Here is a 17,253-nt window from a genome sequence, read left to right as displayed (position 1 = left end):
TAGGCAACGAGCTAAGTGCTGGGTTACAAGATAGGCAAAAGCTGAGCACTCCAAGTGATGCATAACACGAAAGAAAACAGTCATGGGAAGTGAGGAGAAGTGTCCTGGCTTGGACTAGTTATTTCTAAAAGAAAACAACTGACAGAATAAGATAGGGTCCAATTCTACTTACTGTAACAAGCTCTAGCATAAGAGCAAGTTGGTGAGAGAGTTGGAATTATGTATGGAGTTATAATACCTCGTCCATTCACATTTACTACCTCGTTCAGCTTTACAAATGACTCTATTAGGTGGGGATGTAAGGCAGGAATTCTCTTTTGCATAAACTGGATTTGAGGTCTAAGAAAGGTCAACTGACTTAACCTTATGCAACAATGCCAGAAAACCACTCTCTGCCCTGTTCTTTCCTTCTTTCTCTGAGAGGCATGACTTAAATGCTTAAAATCTTCTTCACTGGAAGCTGAAGTCAGTTTCAAACCCTTGGAGTAATGGTTCTAAAGATGCTCAAAGGGAGATATTAGAGACTCTTCAATCATAACTGAGGTGTGCTGTAAAAACGTACGTTCTTGGTGCCTATCCCAGACCTAAACAATTAGATTCCCTGTGGCTCCTGGTTATCTGCATTTGAAACTCCTAAAGTGATTCTTCTGCACATAAAAGTTGGAGAACTACTAGGAGAGTTTTGGTGGAAGACCTCAGCCTTAATGCAGGGCTGATATTTGCTTTGGGGACAGATTTCGTGAGAATCCGGAAGAGAAAGCCTTACGTCCTTGGGCAGATGAGAATGCAACGGCTCTCTGGTCGGAACCTTTCTTTTTTTTTATGCAGGTATTTCTTGGAAATTGGCGGCTCCCTAAGCAGGTCCTTGGCTGCTGACAACCACGCGCAGTTCAAAGACCTTTTGGCTCTTTTCCCTGAGAACCAGTTTGTCACTGTCATTTTCCACGAGAGAACCAGACATTTGCCCCGCCGACCACAGCGGGGCGCGCGCGGCGTGTGGCACCTGCTCATCCACCGCTTCCCGGGTCCGCCTTCGCGCCCTCAAGAACAGGCACTGGGAGTTCCTGCCTCTGAACTCCAGCTGTTGCCCTCGTGTCGCGAGAACTGATCCTCCCGTCCTCTACTCTCACCAAGCCCCCTCCCGTGGGCAGGTTCCATATTGGGTAAAATCTCGGCTGGCGGAGAGTCCGGGAGCTGTTCTCGCGAGAGTACTGCGGGAGGCTCCTGTTTGCTGGCTCTGGAACAGCGACCACTGGAACCTTGGCGGACGCTGCAGCTGCAGCCGTTGCCTCGCGGCGCACCCAGAAGTCGGCGTGGTCAGGGAGAGGGTGCAGAGAGAGGGTGTCGGGAGCAGCCTTGAGCCTCGGAGCGCGTCCCTGCCCATCGCAGAGCTCGTCCCGGCCTCTAAGGCGCTTCCAGGCGCTGCGGTTGACAGGGGTCGCGCACGCGGGAGTCGGCGGGGTCTCGGCTGCCGCACTTGCGCGGGCGGCCAGAGCGGGGTCCCCGCCCTGCAGGGCGGGCGACTGGGCTCCTGGGAGTGGGTGCGGGAGCAGGCGGGGCCCCTCAGGGCCATCTCCTCGTCCTGCGGCTGCCGCTGGAAGATGTCTCAGGAGAGGCCCACGTTCTACCGGCAGGAGCTTAACAAGACAATCTGGGAGGTGCCCGAGCGTTACCAGAATCTGTCCCCGGTGGGCTCCGGCGCCTATGGCTCCGTGTGGTGAGTGTCACAGGGCCTGGGGCAACGGTGGACTTCATGCCCCAGAGCCAGGCCTGCTTCCACGGCTCAGCAATGCACCAAGCGGCAGGAATTTTCTTTGGGGAAGGGCTCTGCTCCTTCAAACCCTGTCCTGCACTCCCTGCACCCCTTGCCCTCCTCACCCTGCACACTCTGGTTGGTGGTCAGCTGCGTGCAGGATGCAGGTCTGCGGTGGGCGGTGGGCGGTGGTGCTGGAGCACGGCCTTGGCTCGCACCCTGCGTAATCCCTTCTCGGGGGGTTTCTGCTCCGGGGCAAGCACGGTGGGGGGCTCTCTTTGGGGGGTCTCCCTGCTGGTGTCGAGTATAAGGACCCTCTCCGGAGGTGCGCCTGCCCTGGGCGCTGGAGCCTGCTGTCTAAGCACAGAAGTCCAGGGAGCTGCCGGCAGAAGCAAGAGGGCAAAGCCGGACGGACCAGGACACTGCGGTCATCTGAGCAACACTGACGACGAAGCCTTCTGTCCAGGCTTTTTTGCAGACCTCTTTCAGAATCTCATTTTGAGAAGCGTTCTTTTTGAATTCGCACTTCAATTAGCAGCGACCCATAGAGCTCAAAATACCGACTTTATCTCTGTGAGCACTGTGCCAGCTTGAGTGGTGTGTTTCCGATTCGTTTGAAAGCGTATTTCCTTTTCGCAGAGTAGCGGGGCGGGTGGTACTGCCTGCGAGACCACTGCAGTTTGAGAAACTGGCAGCCTCACTGATTAGTCACATACCACTGCTCATTTAAGTATTGTTTGACAAAACAACTGTCTTATTTGGAGCATCAGATCCGATGGACGCCCTTAAGATAAAAAAAATTATTAACAATGCTGGGATGTATTGTAAATATTTTCTAATTGCGGTAATTCTCGTGAATATCATTTTTTAAAGTCCCTTGAGAGGTTTGCATGGAACTTAACCTACATTTGTAGACCGAGGTACACGATGGTTTTTTTAAGAATATGGAATACATATCGAAGAAAGGAAAAGACGCTTTTCAGCTTTAGTTCATACTGAGTGTTTGAAATTAAATTGATGTAAAATTTCCGTACCTTAAATATTTCACTAACTTATCTAATTTACAAGGTTTTATACACTGTATTTTAGGTTTAGTGTAATTTGAACGTTCCTGACCTGAAACTAATTTATGTAATTCATGTTCATGCATCATATGAAAAGGGATCTATGAAATTATTTTTTGTTTTGGAAGATGTGGCAGGCTTTTGGACATGTTAATCAATTCCTGCAGTTTCTTAAAAAGTTACTTGATGCATTTCCTGTTTGGTAGAATCTTCTGAGTAATTGAGATTGTGCAATTGTGTCCAGTAACAGATCATATTGCATTTTCTAGCTTAGGCTGTAAAAGTTGTGTTGCTGATGGTGCCGTGCTTGATACCTTTTTCCCATTTTTATAGTATGGAAGTTTACATTTTATGGGAGTTTGCAGCATTTTACTTTATGTGTGTGTGTAGTGGTTTCCTAATTTTCAAACATGTGTTTGGATTATTGCTCCTTGGATAGCTCATTAGTTTACCTCCGTTTTTCCTACTTATATTGACATACTTATTTTTGTAGTATTATGTTTTTGTTTCCAATGATGTTTATTCTTTAATAGAGTGACACAACAGACACACAGCTCAGCGATGGGAAGTTTAATCAGCTTGAAAAGAACTTGTAAGTTTTCTCTAATGTTGGTGTGAATAACTGCCCTAGAACTGGTGATCCAGATTTACAGTGAAATGCCATTAAGCCAAACTCCCCATTTCTTTAATACTGTTCTGGCTTACAGAAGTCAGAAATATCTGACACTTAGATGTAATTTTTTTAAAAAGGTTTTTAAAAATAGGCAGTACACTCACATTGTGTAAATTCCAGTAGTATAAAAGGAAGTTTAGTGAAAAGTCTCCTTTCCTTTACTGTTCTCCAACCATGGGATCTTTTGTCAGAGATGACCACTGTTAAGTTTCTTAGGTGTCTTTCCGGGGAGGCAGAGTTTGTTTTTTAGTCTTATGTGTGCTAAGGGACTTAAGTATAACCTATAGCATGTTGGTGGAGGAAAATACAAATGATACTTTGTGACAATAGACTATAAACAAATGTAACTGATTTGGGAATCAGAAAAATATCAGCAGTAGATTTATAAGTGTTACCTTATTCACAGTAGTAATTTGAAGTTGTTCTTTCAGTTAGCAACTTTTAAGGTATGGTAGGAAGTATGTTTTCTAAACTTTTGGAATTCGTGCTGGATAAAGCCTGTTTTTCACCATCATCCTTTGAGAGCAGATTGGATTTTAGGGAATAGCAAAATCAAATAGAGTCCAAATAAGGTAGAAAATTTGTACTCAAGTCTGGTGAAAAAGATTGAGACAACCAGGTTGGTGATACAGTTTAGGTCAAATAGGAGTTGTAACTATAAACAATTATGACACAATTTCTTGTGTGACTTGTAGAACTGGATCTTAAGTCTGTTCCAGAAAGAGTCTCTGAAAGATATTTTAAGGAATGCAACATCACTGAAATATGTGTCAGTTTCTTAATGTGATTTCTCTGAAGTGTGATGCACTTTAATGTGTAATTTAAAAATGTTTTTTAAATAGTAAACCTATTTTCATTATTTTCGTTTGCACGAAGTGTATTAGTAAAAAAGTACGTAGCAGCCAGTGTGATAACCAACTATGAAATCAAAGATCAAGGAAACAGACCAGAAATTTGAGAATTGATAGGGCTTTGTAAATATGCCTTCCCTTTTTCAGGGGTGAAGGGAACTAAAGTAAGTTGCAGTTTTAAGGAACTGTGTGCACTCTGTGTGAGGGGAAATGAAGCAAAATTGTTTAAGAATACATTGTTGCAAAGCATTGATTTTGTGGTTTTAGGACAGAAGGGGGGACTCTTTGCCAGTGAGTTTAAGGAAATATAAACAGGAATTTAAATGCCTTTCCTCCCGGTGGTTTTTCCAGACGCTTGATGTTGATTAGAGGAAATGAGATATTGGTAGCCATAAAATAGGTGAGAGAGAGAGAGTTACTCTTAAATCGCTTATTCAGTAATATTTATTGAATACCAGTGGACCAGATAGCGGGCTAGGTTTCTTGAGATTGAGTGCTGTACAAGACAGAACAAGAGAATTAATGCATTCCCTCATAGAGCTTTTAGCCTAATGTGAATAATGCTACATTTTATGGATTGCTTACTGTGTTCTAGGCATTGTACTGTGCAGTATATATTTATCATCAGTGTATAAAGTATATAACAAGACTTTCAGTAAAAGGATGGCAAAATTTAATAAGAAATTGAATCCCACTTCCTAAATGCTTTGTGGAACAAGATTGTATACAAATAGTGTAATAAAAAATAAATGAAGCTAAATTTTTTTAGTATTAATAGTCATTCACCATTAAAAAAAAAATTTTTTTTTAAAGATGAGCTAGGGCACAAACAAATGAAAATGTCATTATTGAGTATTCAAAAATGACTTTCTTGACTCCTTGTCAGCGAGAGGGCATGCCCTTTACTTTTCTAGTGGATAATAGACCCATGTTGATCTTTATTCCCATTTGCTTTTCTTTGTAACCAAAAGCAAGGTGATTGGCTGCGTGCTACCAATAACATTAATAAATGTTCATCACAGTGGCAAATATTTATATTATTAATATATAAAGACTTTAAAGAAAGACTTTTTGATCAAGTTGGCTATAGAGTCCTATTGTATTTATTGAATCCCATTTTTCCATTAATACTTTTCTGTTTCCCAGTGTAAAATAAGGGTATCCTGGGTCCCTGACTTTGCAATTCAGTCAGTTTAATTTCTTGATAACTGAGGAGAACTCTGCATTTGGTTTCCCTCTAACTCAAGCCTCAGGGACAATGTGGGTTCTGACTCTGTCTTTCACTGCAACACTGCAGGCAGTACTGAGCTCCAGGGGTTTCAGATTGAGAGTGGAAGAACTCACTGGGCTAGCTCACTGTCACTTTAGTATTGACTGATATTTTTATGTGATTTTACACTTTATGAAGTATTTTCCTTCAAGCATTAACATTCTGTCTGCACTGCTTCCATGAAGGCTGTTATTGCTGACCCAGTTATGTAGACGAGGAGCTGGACTCACTCATTAAAGGAATGGCATGCTTCTCAGTGCTGCTTTGGGTCTGGTTTTGGGGTTGCAGCACTTTGGATGTCTCCTTTCCTGTACATGTAGGCTGCTGAGGTTGTGTGCTGGTACCTTCCCTTGTGCTGTTTGTCTCCTCCTATCTCTTCTTTTGTGAAGAAAGAGATTGCTGGGTCACTGTGACCAAATGAAACCAATCCCACCAATGTCATTGTCCAGCCTATCTGAGGGATGATGACTTAACTTATTAAAGTCACATCTCTTCCTTGGAATGGATAAACCAGAATGAGTTCGTTAACTCATTGCCCCAGTTTACATTTTTTTCCCAAATAATTCATATGCAGTGCAAATAGTTAATTCCTGAATTTATGAATCCTGTTGGTTTGAAATTCTTCAATGGTGCATTTTATAAAGTTGGGACTATCTGTACATGTTTGTGTTATGTAAGTGTAGGATATAAATAGAAATAACTGCTTTTCCAGGCCTTTGAAAATACATTGGAGTTTTGCTCTCTGCTGTGAAATTTGGTATTGATTTGTTTCTGTCCATCCAAGAGGTATAATTACTGTAGTGCTCATAAAAGCCCCATTATAAGGTAGGTTCCCCTGACTTGGAACCTAGGGATTTTGTCTCATGGCTGCCATGTACTTGGAAGTCATGCACATGTTTCTTAAGAACAAAACAAAAAACAAAACAAACAAAACCAACTCTTTAAACTTGGTATTTTTTTAAATGAAGCTTTCAGTATTAGAAGTAGTTTCTCTTTGCATAGTGGTTCCATGAATTAAGTACCTCTGTGTTAAGAATTTATAAAATTAACCAGTTTTCTACCATTTCAGCCTTTTAAGAATTATTGTAGGGAAGAAGATGTGATGTGTAAATTCTGCACTTTTGACAAATAGGCCCTGGGTTCTGGCATTCTTGGCTCCTAGGCTCAATGTTGGGAGAAGGAGGTGGAGAAGAGAGAGGAGTCTAGGATGACCCCTAAATTTTGATGTTGGACAAATGGGTAGATTTTAGTGTCAAGATCTGAACTTTGGAATATTATAAGTTACAGGATTGTGGAGGCCAAGGGAGAAAAAGATGGATTCATGCTAATTTCCTTGAGGACTGGACTGTTTGTTATACTGATACTTTAAGCACCTACTATATATGTATCTATGGGTTATTCTCTAGGTGCTGGAGATGGAGTATGAATAAAACAGACAAACTTTGACTGCATAAGAAACTATATTCTAAGGAGGGTAAAAGTAGAAGTAGATAATAAATAAATAAGTAAAATGTACAGTTTGTCAGATGGTAAGTGCTCTGGGGAAAATGAAGCAAGGAAAAGAGAGAGAATACTGGGATGGACTTGTACTTTTAAGCAGTGTGGACAGGGTGGCCTCAGTGATAAAGTGACAATTGAGCAGAGACCTGAAGGAGGTGATGTGGGTACCAGCTGGACGTGGGTGGGGAGGGAGAACATTCCAGGCTGAGAGATAGCAAGTACAAAAAGCCTGAAGCAAAGGCTCCATTCTCCAGGGATAGCTAGGAGACTGGCGTGGCTGGAGCTGAGTGAACCAGGGCGAAATAGTAGGAAGAGGAGAGGCAGGTAGACGGGCTACTGTCCCTTTGTAAGAACTGCCTTTTCCTCTGAGTGAGAGGGGACGCCATGGAGGGTTATGACCAGAGGAGAGACACGATCTAACCTGCGTTTTAGCACATCACTCTGCTCTGGGGTTCGTGTCTTTACATTTCTGTTCCTTACCTGTTAGAGGTGGTGATGTTAGTTTATGGTAGAATGGGAGTCAGGTGCACTGGTGCACAGTCCTGACCCATGCTCTCCTCTCATTCTAGAAGGCTCAGAGTACCAGAGTACCAGTACGTCTGGTGGGCCCTAGACATTCAGTCCAGCTCTTTAAGTAATGTGGGCTTGTTTCACTTTCTCAGGATTTTTGTTGCTAAAAGGGAGGGAGCAAAGAGATTAGCTCTAGACTTCTGCAGACAAAAGATTAGCCTGCTAGCAGGTTGAATGTTTTCTAACTTTTATTGGGCTTCTAGGTTTTTTTTCTGAACTATTGGGTCATATTTTTAGTTATCTTTACTCTCTTGCAACATTTAAGGTCTCGTTGATATTCTGTTTTATTTGGCCTTGTATCTGCTTTACATTACTCCTCCTTTTCCCCCATTACAATAATTTTAGTAGAGGTTGGATTGTTGTTTACCTGTTACTAATATTTTGGCCTTGAGGCCCCAAGGACTTCTCTGTTAATTTGAATCAGTCTTACAGATTGAAAGATTCTACACATGTGACCCTCTAAAAACCCATGGGATTTATTGCCTTTACAGATACAAGCTTCTCTTTCATGAAAGCTATCCCCCTTTCACTGCTCTGTCATCTAGTTGCAGAAAATAAGTGTTCCTAAACACAGATTCCCATGGCAACATAACAAAAAGGTAATAGAACAAATGTTTATTTTGTCTAGACCTGCTGGGTTACTTTAGACCCTGAACGTGTTGGCTCCTGTTATTGTGAATGATGTTATTACAGATTTCCTTGTTTTCCTCAAAATGTTCTCTTAGGCCTTGGTATTGTCACTGTTCTGTAACATGAAAGAAGATATGTGAATGTGTGTTTTACTGTCAGTGTACCCAACAAGCATGCACTGGCTGCTTTTCCAAGCTATGGTCCAGAGTGTAGGCATCACAGAACACATGACTATGAAAAAAAGCATACCAATTGTCCTCTTTGTTTATTAAAATTCCTTACTTCAGTATTGCCACTGCTAAGCACTGTACTATGTGTTATATTTATATAGATTAAATAAGCAAAAAAGCAGGAAGGGTCCCTGTTTTTGACAGTATCACTCTAGAAGGAACATATTTATGTTTCTTCCTTGTAGATTGCTTTGCAAATTGTCTGTAGTTTTTCTGCATTTTTTCAGCTTAAGCTGTCATCTCAGATCAATCTTTATATTTCTAATGCTTCCCTTGAAATCCTCTTTTAGATTCTTCTGTGTCTCTCTTGAGTCTAGTGACATACTGGTCACTTTTTACATCTAGGGCAACTCTGTGCAAGGATACGTGTTGGAAATCTATGTCAGAGAAGCCTTTCCATCTTATGATTCAGATCTAGAAAGTGATGACATCAGCTTGTGCCCACAAGAGGTCCGAACTTCTGCTTTTGATCTGTAGAGGGCTGAGGAGGCTATGTTTTAGGGGAGGAAAGTAGCTGGGGGGTAAAAGTCCTCTAGATCCTTAACATAGCTCTTCTGCTGGGGTAGTGTGTCTGCTGTGACAGTCTTCTCACCTACGAATTATGTGCCCCTAATCATGCCCTTAATTTGTCCTGTGACACACAGCTTGAAGTGTCTATTTATGCAAGTGTATGTTGAACTCTTCTTTCTTGTATTTCTTCACCCCTGTAGTAGATACAATAATTTTATTCTCTGAATTAATTGCTTTATTCTTAATGTCCCCAGTAGCTACTTTTTTCTGCCTTCTATCAAATCCTTCATCTACGGCTTTAGCTAGCTTGAACCTTAACCTTTTGCATAATAAACTTTGTTCTCCAAGCTATCAAATGCCTGTGAAAATATTGGTTATCTTCTTCATTTGATATAATAAAATATGACTCCCAAATGATCTTCGTATTACATTGAAATGAAATATTGATGTTTGTGTCTTATATTGATATATTTCTAATAATTTCCTCAATTGACATTATAAATTTGCTTGCTTCGTTTTCTGATTCCTAGTTAGTGTGCTAAGTGCCTTATGCTTTGACTAATATGTTTTGAAATTAGCAATCTCAATAAATTAAATGATACTGATGCTAAAGGGAGCAAAAGGGAAAAATATTGCAAATTAAGAGAATAGACAGGAAGTATTATGAGCATCTGTCAAGCTGTGTTTACATTCCCAAATGTGACATAATCTAGGGTTACTCAACCTGTTGACCTTTTTTGGTGGGCTAGTGTTTTTGTTGGGGGGGTTATCTTGTGCACTGTAGTATGTATGGTGGCATCCCTCTAACCTAGCAACTAGACACCAGTAGCAACCAAAAATGTGTAGCCATTGCCACATGTCCCCTGGAGGCAACATCATCCTTGGTTGAGAACTTACATAACCCTATATATTTGGATGATTGGCCCAGAGTAAAAACTAGATAGGATAACTTGAACCTCCCACCTGCAAAAGGCAGAAACCCTATACTTTCTGTACTTATTCTTTTTGAATTCACATCTGATAGAGTCTTAACAGTAGTTTTGTTCATATACTATCTCTCCAGATTTGTACTTCCAAACCTGATCTTACAAATGTTGAGCCTTCTGGATTTCAAGTCTATTGAAATGCAGTGTTTCATACTTACCTTTGATTATTTTTGTACATGCTTCTTGAGGACAATCTCAGAGACATAGCACTAACTTACCCAGAATAGGTTCACAAGATAAACTTGAATGGGTTCAGCCTTAGATATGTGGAGGAGATATTTGAAGGAAGCTTATCATTAGCACTAATGAATGACAGGGGTCATGAAAACTACAGTGAGGTTAAAAGCCAATTACCTGAAGATTTCTGTAACTTTAGGTATTAAAGCAACATAATTTTGAAAGTTTGAAATTGTCTGTATATGTATTTATGGTTATGTTTTAGACTTACTGTAGTGAAGGAAATCTGTTAGTCATCCATCAGATAGTGTTAAATACCCACATTGTATTAAAGAAACACAAGATACTCGTGAACTGAGTATCTAAAAAGGTACTGATGTGTATAGCGATGTGGGACCATTGTGGGCTGTAGTAGTTATTAGAATGGTTTCATGGAGGAAGAAGGATTTAAAGATTATTTTGAAGAATGGGCGATATGAGAGGAAGAAAAGGAACATTTTTAGGTAACAAGAGAAAACAAAACTAAGAGAATTAGGTAGGTATGAGATGGACTGGCCTGACAGGAGGAATATCTCAGGTGGGGTGAAACCCAATTGTGGTTCTCATTCTGGTTGTGCTCCAGAATCACTTGTGGAGCTTTTACACATGCAGGTGCCTGGGTCTGCCCCCAGGATTAAGAATTAGCTCTGGAGTAGGACTAAGGCAACTGCATTTTTATAGGCAATGGAGAATTCTCATAGTTTCTTGGGTTGTAAAGTAGTGAGGAAAAGCGTTTTAAAATTGGTCTTACTGGAGTACAGAATGGATTGGAGGAAGCAAATATGTTGCTTTGTAAAAGTCTTTAGTAATTTGTTTATGTGTATGTGTGTTCATTCTAACTCCCTAGCTAGATTGCTCAGTTTCTTGAGGTCAGAATGTATCTGCTTTGGTATTCCAGATACTGGGTTGGATTCTGAGGATAAACAGATAAATAAACTATAGCTTCTGCTCTCCCTCACACTGTAGGAAGCAAATACATAAAGGAATAATTTTTTGGTTCAGTATTGGTTATTACATTATGCTGTTGATTGTAGTAGTTTTTAGATCCTTTCTAACAATAGCTGAATAAATTGCATTTTAATTTGTAGAAACTGTATTTTAGTTATCCTTAGCATGACAGCAAATGGTCAAGGATCTGGGATCTCAGTTATATTTTAATAACCTTGCCTGTTTTACTGCTATTTCAGAAATAATAAACCTCAAATTTGAGAATAAGAGATCTAAAAATATAAAGAATTTACTGTGTGATTAACCCCATGCTGGAAGCTGATTGTAGAACCATGTTATAATAGCAGTTTCATTTCAAATTGAAACATTTAAAACTACCTGCCTTTTATAGTTCATAAAGCAATTTCACATAATTATCTTTTTTGAGCCTTAAAACGGCTTTGTGAGGTAAGCAGGGCTGGTGATACCCACATTTTATTGATTTGGAAACAGGCTTATAGTAACTTTGGGCAAGATCATCTGCTAGGAAGTGGCAGAACCAAAACTAGAAATAAAGTCTGTTGACTACTATTTTACTTTTCTCTGTATCAGACTGCATATGTTTATGCTTAATAGAATTTTTCAAGATCAAGTCATCAAAATACTGCAGAGACCATTCATTCATTAGGTTTCAAAAGTGCTTTGTTAAATGGAATTACAGTGATATTTCTAGAACAGTAAAAAAGATTCTCATCTAGTATTCTCAAAAGTAAATGAGATTCAAGTAGTGACTCTGTCGCATCTTACCACACTGATAGACAGTGACTACAGTGGGGCATCGTGGGGGGGTGACTCGATAATATGGGTGAATGTAGCAACCACACTGTTTTTCTTGTGAACCTTCGTAAGAGTGTATATTAATGATACCTTAATTTAAAAAAATAATAAAACATTAAACCCATAAAACAAAAAAAAAGTGAGATATCTTGAAAATTTCAGTATTTTGATTTAAAAAAATCAAGCTGCCAAGTGTAGTGATTTTAAAATATGGCCATACATTATTTGATAGTCCTCCCTTAAAAAAGGTGGAGCTTAATTCTCTTCTCTGTGAGTGAAGGCTGTTATTTAGTGACTCCCCTAATGTATAGAAAGTGGCAGAAATAATGAGGAGTGTGACTTCTGAAGCTAAGTCATAAAAGACATTATGGCCCCTGTCTTGATCTTTCTGTGAGATCAGTTGCTGTAGGGCAGTTTCTCAACCTCATTATTATGAAGTTTGGGCCAGATAATTCTTGGTTGTGAAGGATGTTTAGCAGGATCCGTGGCCTCACACCACTGTATGCCAGTAGGACCCCCACACACCCCAGTTGTGACAGCCAAAAATGTCTCAGACATTGTTAAATGTCCCCTGGGGGTACAAATGCCCTCTGTTGAGAACCACTGCTTCAAAGGAAGCCATCCACCTTGTTAAGAAGACATCGAAGCAGCCCTGTGGAAAGGCCCACATTGCAAAGACTGAGGCCTGCCAACACCATGTGAGTGAGCCATCTTGACTCCAGCCTCAGTCACACCTTCAGGTGACTGTAGCAGTGGCCAGCGTTTTTACTGTGACCTCTTGAGAGACTGAGCCAGAACCACCCAGCTTAGTTACTCCTGAACTGAATTCCTGACTTACAGAAACTGTGAAATAATAAATCTTGTTTGAGCCACCAAATTTGGGGGTAATTTATTCTAGCAATGGACAATTAAGTGTTACATTTAGTGTTAATGTAAAAAAAAATGTCATATTGGATGAAAAGACACAAACTGAGCAAACATCAAAAGTTGTGAAGACACATCAATGCCTATTATGTACATCTATAGTATGTTCATAGCATATATTTGTAGAATACTTTTCTGGATATGAAGCTTATAATATTATTACTGTAAAAGCCTTTGAATGTAGTAGCAAGGCAAAATTGATAGTAATACCAAATAGTTACAATGTAATATATAATTAGTCCAGTATTTCAGATTTGCTTGAAAGGAGTTAAAAATTGTTGCCTTCAAAAACATGTTATTGAAATATCAAACACACAGAGAAGATAACACCCATTTGACAACATTCTACTGAGGCTTTGGCAAATAATCTCTTTTAAAAGAAATAAAATAATCCACTTGTAATATTTTTGCAATTAATATGGGATAACCATTGTTCTTTGCAGATATATCACTTCACATTTGTAAGCAAAGAAATGTATTAACTGACACCACTGTAGCTTTCAAAACTTCAGTGAAGAAATACAAAATTTCATTTTTAAATGGATCTTGCAACAAATGAAGATTATTTCACATTTTAATCAAAAATGGTTTTGGATTTTTAGATTACATGTCTAAATGAATTTCTACATTGTTTGAATGTTAGCTTTCATTAGCCTACTAAAAATTGAGGCAGTTGTAAAAAATATTTCTGCCCCAGTAGCTTAGAAGGAATGAATTGCTTCAGAAGTTTTTGCAGCAGGAGCTGGACCAGATTAGGAATGGCAAGTATCTAGCATATGTGTTGCCATTTCCTGAGTCCCTGCTCCGTAGCTAATGTCTCTAGTAAATCCTTTCACAAATGTGTTTTCCTATCTGAATGAGATTTTCATGAAAATACTGAATTTGCACAAAAGTTCTTGAACTGTAAGTTCTGTAAGGCAAGGTAAGTGGTCAGTTAAATGACTCTTTTTGCATTCTGGGCTGCTTATCTATTGTGATAAGATCTTTATGTCATTTTATGTTTTAAACCTCTGAGAGGAATTTTTAGAAACTGAAGCTGGGGATTGATTGTATTACACATACTTGCTACTATTATATTAAGAACATCAGACATTCTCATCAATATGAAAGTCTTATTGTAAGAAACTACATTTCATTTAAAGATACTATATATATAGTGCAAATTGTCAAGTTATTTTGTGATTTAAAAAAAATGAAAGTGTTAATATAGACATTAAAAAGTATTTGAGAGGTAGCAAAGATCCTTCTAAAAAAGCTAATAATATTTCAAATGTTTTGAGTTTTTAAAGTCAATGTTTTAGTCCCTTGCTACTCTGAAGAATATTTGTTGAGATTTCTAAATCAAAACTTGAGTTCTGGATTTTGCATAAAATTGCCTTTTTTTCATAAAAGTTATTTCCAAAATGGAGGGGCAGAGCACAAGTATCTAAACTACAGTGATGATACTTGCACATGGTTTTTTTGTTACCAAATGGGAAACTTAACGCCAAGTACAGAATGTGTGTTCAGCAAACATCAGTCACTGATAAGCGCTTACTTGCACATTTATCTGAATTTAGAAGGAAGAAAAAGTATATTTCTTTAGAGGAGGGAGATATGTGCTGAAAAATATTCCCAGTATGGTATTTATCGAAATTTGTATCAAGTGTTAATAGTTGAAGAGAAGTTCCAAGTTGGTAGTCTGAATTAGTCAGAAGGCACGTATCAATTAACATGAATTCATTCAGAAAAAAGTCTCAAATGGTATGAGCAGGAGAAGAAATGCCTTTTTTTTTTGCAAATTATTTCTTTCCATTTAGATATTTTAATGAATTTGATGCACTAATGAGAATTTATCAATTCAGTGTAACTACAGATTTTAACATATTTAAATATTTCCATTTCCAAAAATAAAATTGTGTTTGTCTTCCTAACCATTACTGAGGGTTCATTTTTCCTTAAAATCATTCAGGGATTAGAGAAGGCATCTAAGACCATTGAAAGAAATTGTTAAATCATTTACGATCCTCACAAATTACTCAGACTTGTCAGGTGATAGTGCATTCTTCATTCTGTTGGGGAAAACCCAAATAGTTTTTTAAGGAAAATCCTGGTGTGGTCATTTCTACTGTCATGCTCTGTGGATGTGGGTACTTGTCCTGACTAGGCAGCATCTCACCTTTCTAAAGACGTGTTCCGTCTTCCGCTGCCGAGGAACTCAGCTGACTGTTAAAGCATATTGATCTGCCTTTACCTTGCAACACGGAAAATATGCAAGCCAGGTGCCAAGCATTAACAAAGTCCTTATATTTTTATACCTATCAAAAGCTCCATTGATGAAAATCATTTTTGGAAGACTGTCTGAAAAATATGGAGCTTATCTATTTTTCTAAACGAAGTTATTAACATTACCTTTTGGATTAAATCTGTCAGGGAGCAGCATGCCATGCTGTTTTGTACTGTTCTCCCCCTTTGCTAATAATGAGCCGTATTTTGGCTTTATGAAACAGTGTGCACTGATGGATGCTCTAAGAAGAGAAGTGTCTGAAACCCACTATTATATTTGTGTAAGAATGTTGATTAGGACATTCTTAACCACATTATACAGTGTCTCTTTCATAAACATACACACTCTTCTCTTGTTTTATTACAGGAATAATTATGCCTCTCTTTAGTTCTCCTGAGTACCTGGTTTGTTCTTATGGTATGGTCCCTGTGACTCATGTCTTAACTGGTTGTAGTCTCTTGTGTGATGGCTTTAGTGGGCTCAGAGCCAAATTTGAGGCCCACCTCTCGTAGATATTTGAAAGGACCTCATTGTATACATTTGTATGCTATTCTTGCCCATACAAAATTGATCTTATTTTCCCTTAGTCACTTACTGCTCTGTCAAGTTGTGTATATACAGTTCCAGGCTGCTTTAAATCCATTGTGGAATTAAGAAGTGTATATGAAAAAAATTTTGGAAATTAAACAAAATTATATTATGTTAGGATATATTAAGAATCTAGAAAGCCAGTTTTTTTCAGTGGGGTGTGGGGAGGGGAGGGATGGGGATGGGAGAGGCAAGTATGAATGTGTAACAAAGTATTGCATTTTGTTTAATAAATATTGTGTCCCAAGCACTGGAGAGCAGTAAATGAGTGACAATGACATCTAATATAACTGCTTTTAATGAATTTTATATTCCTTCCCTTAATTTTTTTTTACCATATCATTGATTTTCTAAAATGTGAATTTTATAACTTTGGAAGACTTTATGTGGATTTGCAGTTGAGGGAAAAACTTAATGTACTGATTTCAGTTTGGGGAACCTGATCATCATAAACGTAATTCCATTTTGTTATGTTAATGAAAACAAGGTTTATTTGTAGCTCTGGTTTTTAAGACATGATTAAGAGGCCCAACTGGTAATACTAGTAAGTGAATCATTATAATAAAGGCAAAGCTGGGCCTTGGATTGTCCTTATCCCTGACAGCTTGGCATTCTGGAAAAAGAGTGAGCATTGAAATGATATAGACCGGGGTTTGAATCTCATTGCATATGAGTTACATGACATTGAGTGAGTTGTTAATGTTTCTGACAATTTGTTTCTAATTTAGGTAAATAAATAATAATTATCTCACAAAGTTATTATAAGATTAAAATAAACATTTCCCAAATAATATGTGGCATAATCAGTTATTACATAAATTTAAATTTCTTCTCTGAATATTCAGTTGGTTTTATCAGGTGATGAAAAAAATTATTAGGAATTTCTGCTTTTGGTAATTATAATGTACAATATAGGGTGAAAGATGTGATTTACCTTCTCTCCAAATACTGCTTTGATTAGTGAAAGAAACCGGAGACTAGGTCAGAGCAGTTAAATGCTTAAAGATGGGGGTATGAGTGGGTAATAGATTCCTTGCTTCAGCTGCTTTTGCTATAGGGATTCCTGACTTGTAAACAGCAGTTTCTGCTTGTTCTCTTTCATAAGTAAAATACGTTTTAAAAAGTGAAAATGTATGTCCTTTGAAGTAAACATTACTAGTCTGTTCTAAGAAAATCATGCAATTAATGGAACAAGCAATATGAATTAAGATGTCCATCGTAATAGTATTTGTATTACTTGTGTGTGTGAATGAATGGAATGGCTTATGATGCCTAGCAGTAAGGGAACTGATTGAGTAGATTATGGTATAGACATTTAATTAAATTATTGTAAATATTGTTCATGTTATGACTTAGGGATTAGAGGATACGAATTTAATTGTATACTGAATATAGCCATGTAAGTATCTTTTGAAGGAAATGTAATTGTTAATAGTGGTTTTTTAAAGCTAGAAAGAG

At 38.5% G+C, this 17,253-nt stretch overlaps 1 protein-coding gene across 4 annotated transcripts in view; it reads left to right on the top strand.

Annotated features, from left to right (window-relative positions):
• The first annotated feature begins 1,160 nt into the window (after positions 1-1,160).
• MAPK14 (mitogen-activated protein kinase 14) overlaps positions 1,161-17,253 on the top strand; it is an 82,717-nt gene continuing 66,624 nt past the window's right edge. For 2 of the 4 annotated variants that reach the window (XR_008994416.1, XM_036909409.2), the window contains exon 1: positions 1,164-1,717. Coding sequence is in view for 2 of the 4 variants with exons in the window: in XM_036909409.2 (XP_036765304.1) it covers positions 1,602-1,717 (116 nt within the window). In the remaining 2 variants the exon portion in view is untranslated. Of the gene's footprint in view, positions 1,718-3,350; positions 3,410-17,253 lie in introns of all 4 variants that reach the window. The other 2 variants (XM_057494126.1, XM_036909410.2) reach the window with 2 other exon arrangements.

Source organism: Manis pentadactyla, chromosome 16 (assembly GCF_030020395.1).
Source record: "Manis pentadactyla isolate mManPen7 chromosome 16, mManPen7.hap1, whole genome shotgun sequence".
In the NCBI taxonomy this organism is placed as follows: Eukaryota; Metazoa; Chordata; class Mammalia; order Pholidota; family Manidae; genus Manis; species Manis pentadactyla.
This window is presented reverse-complemented; position numbering and strand designations above follow the sequence as displayed.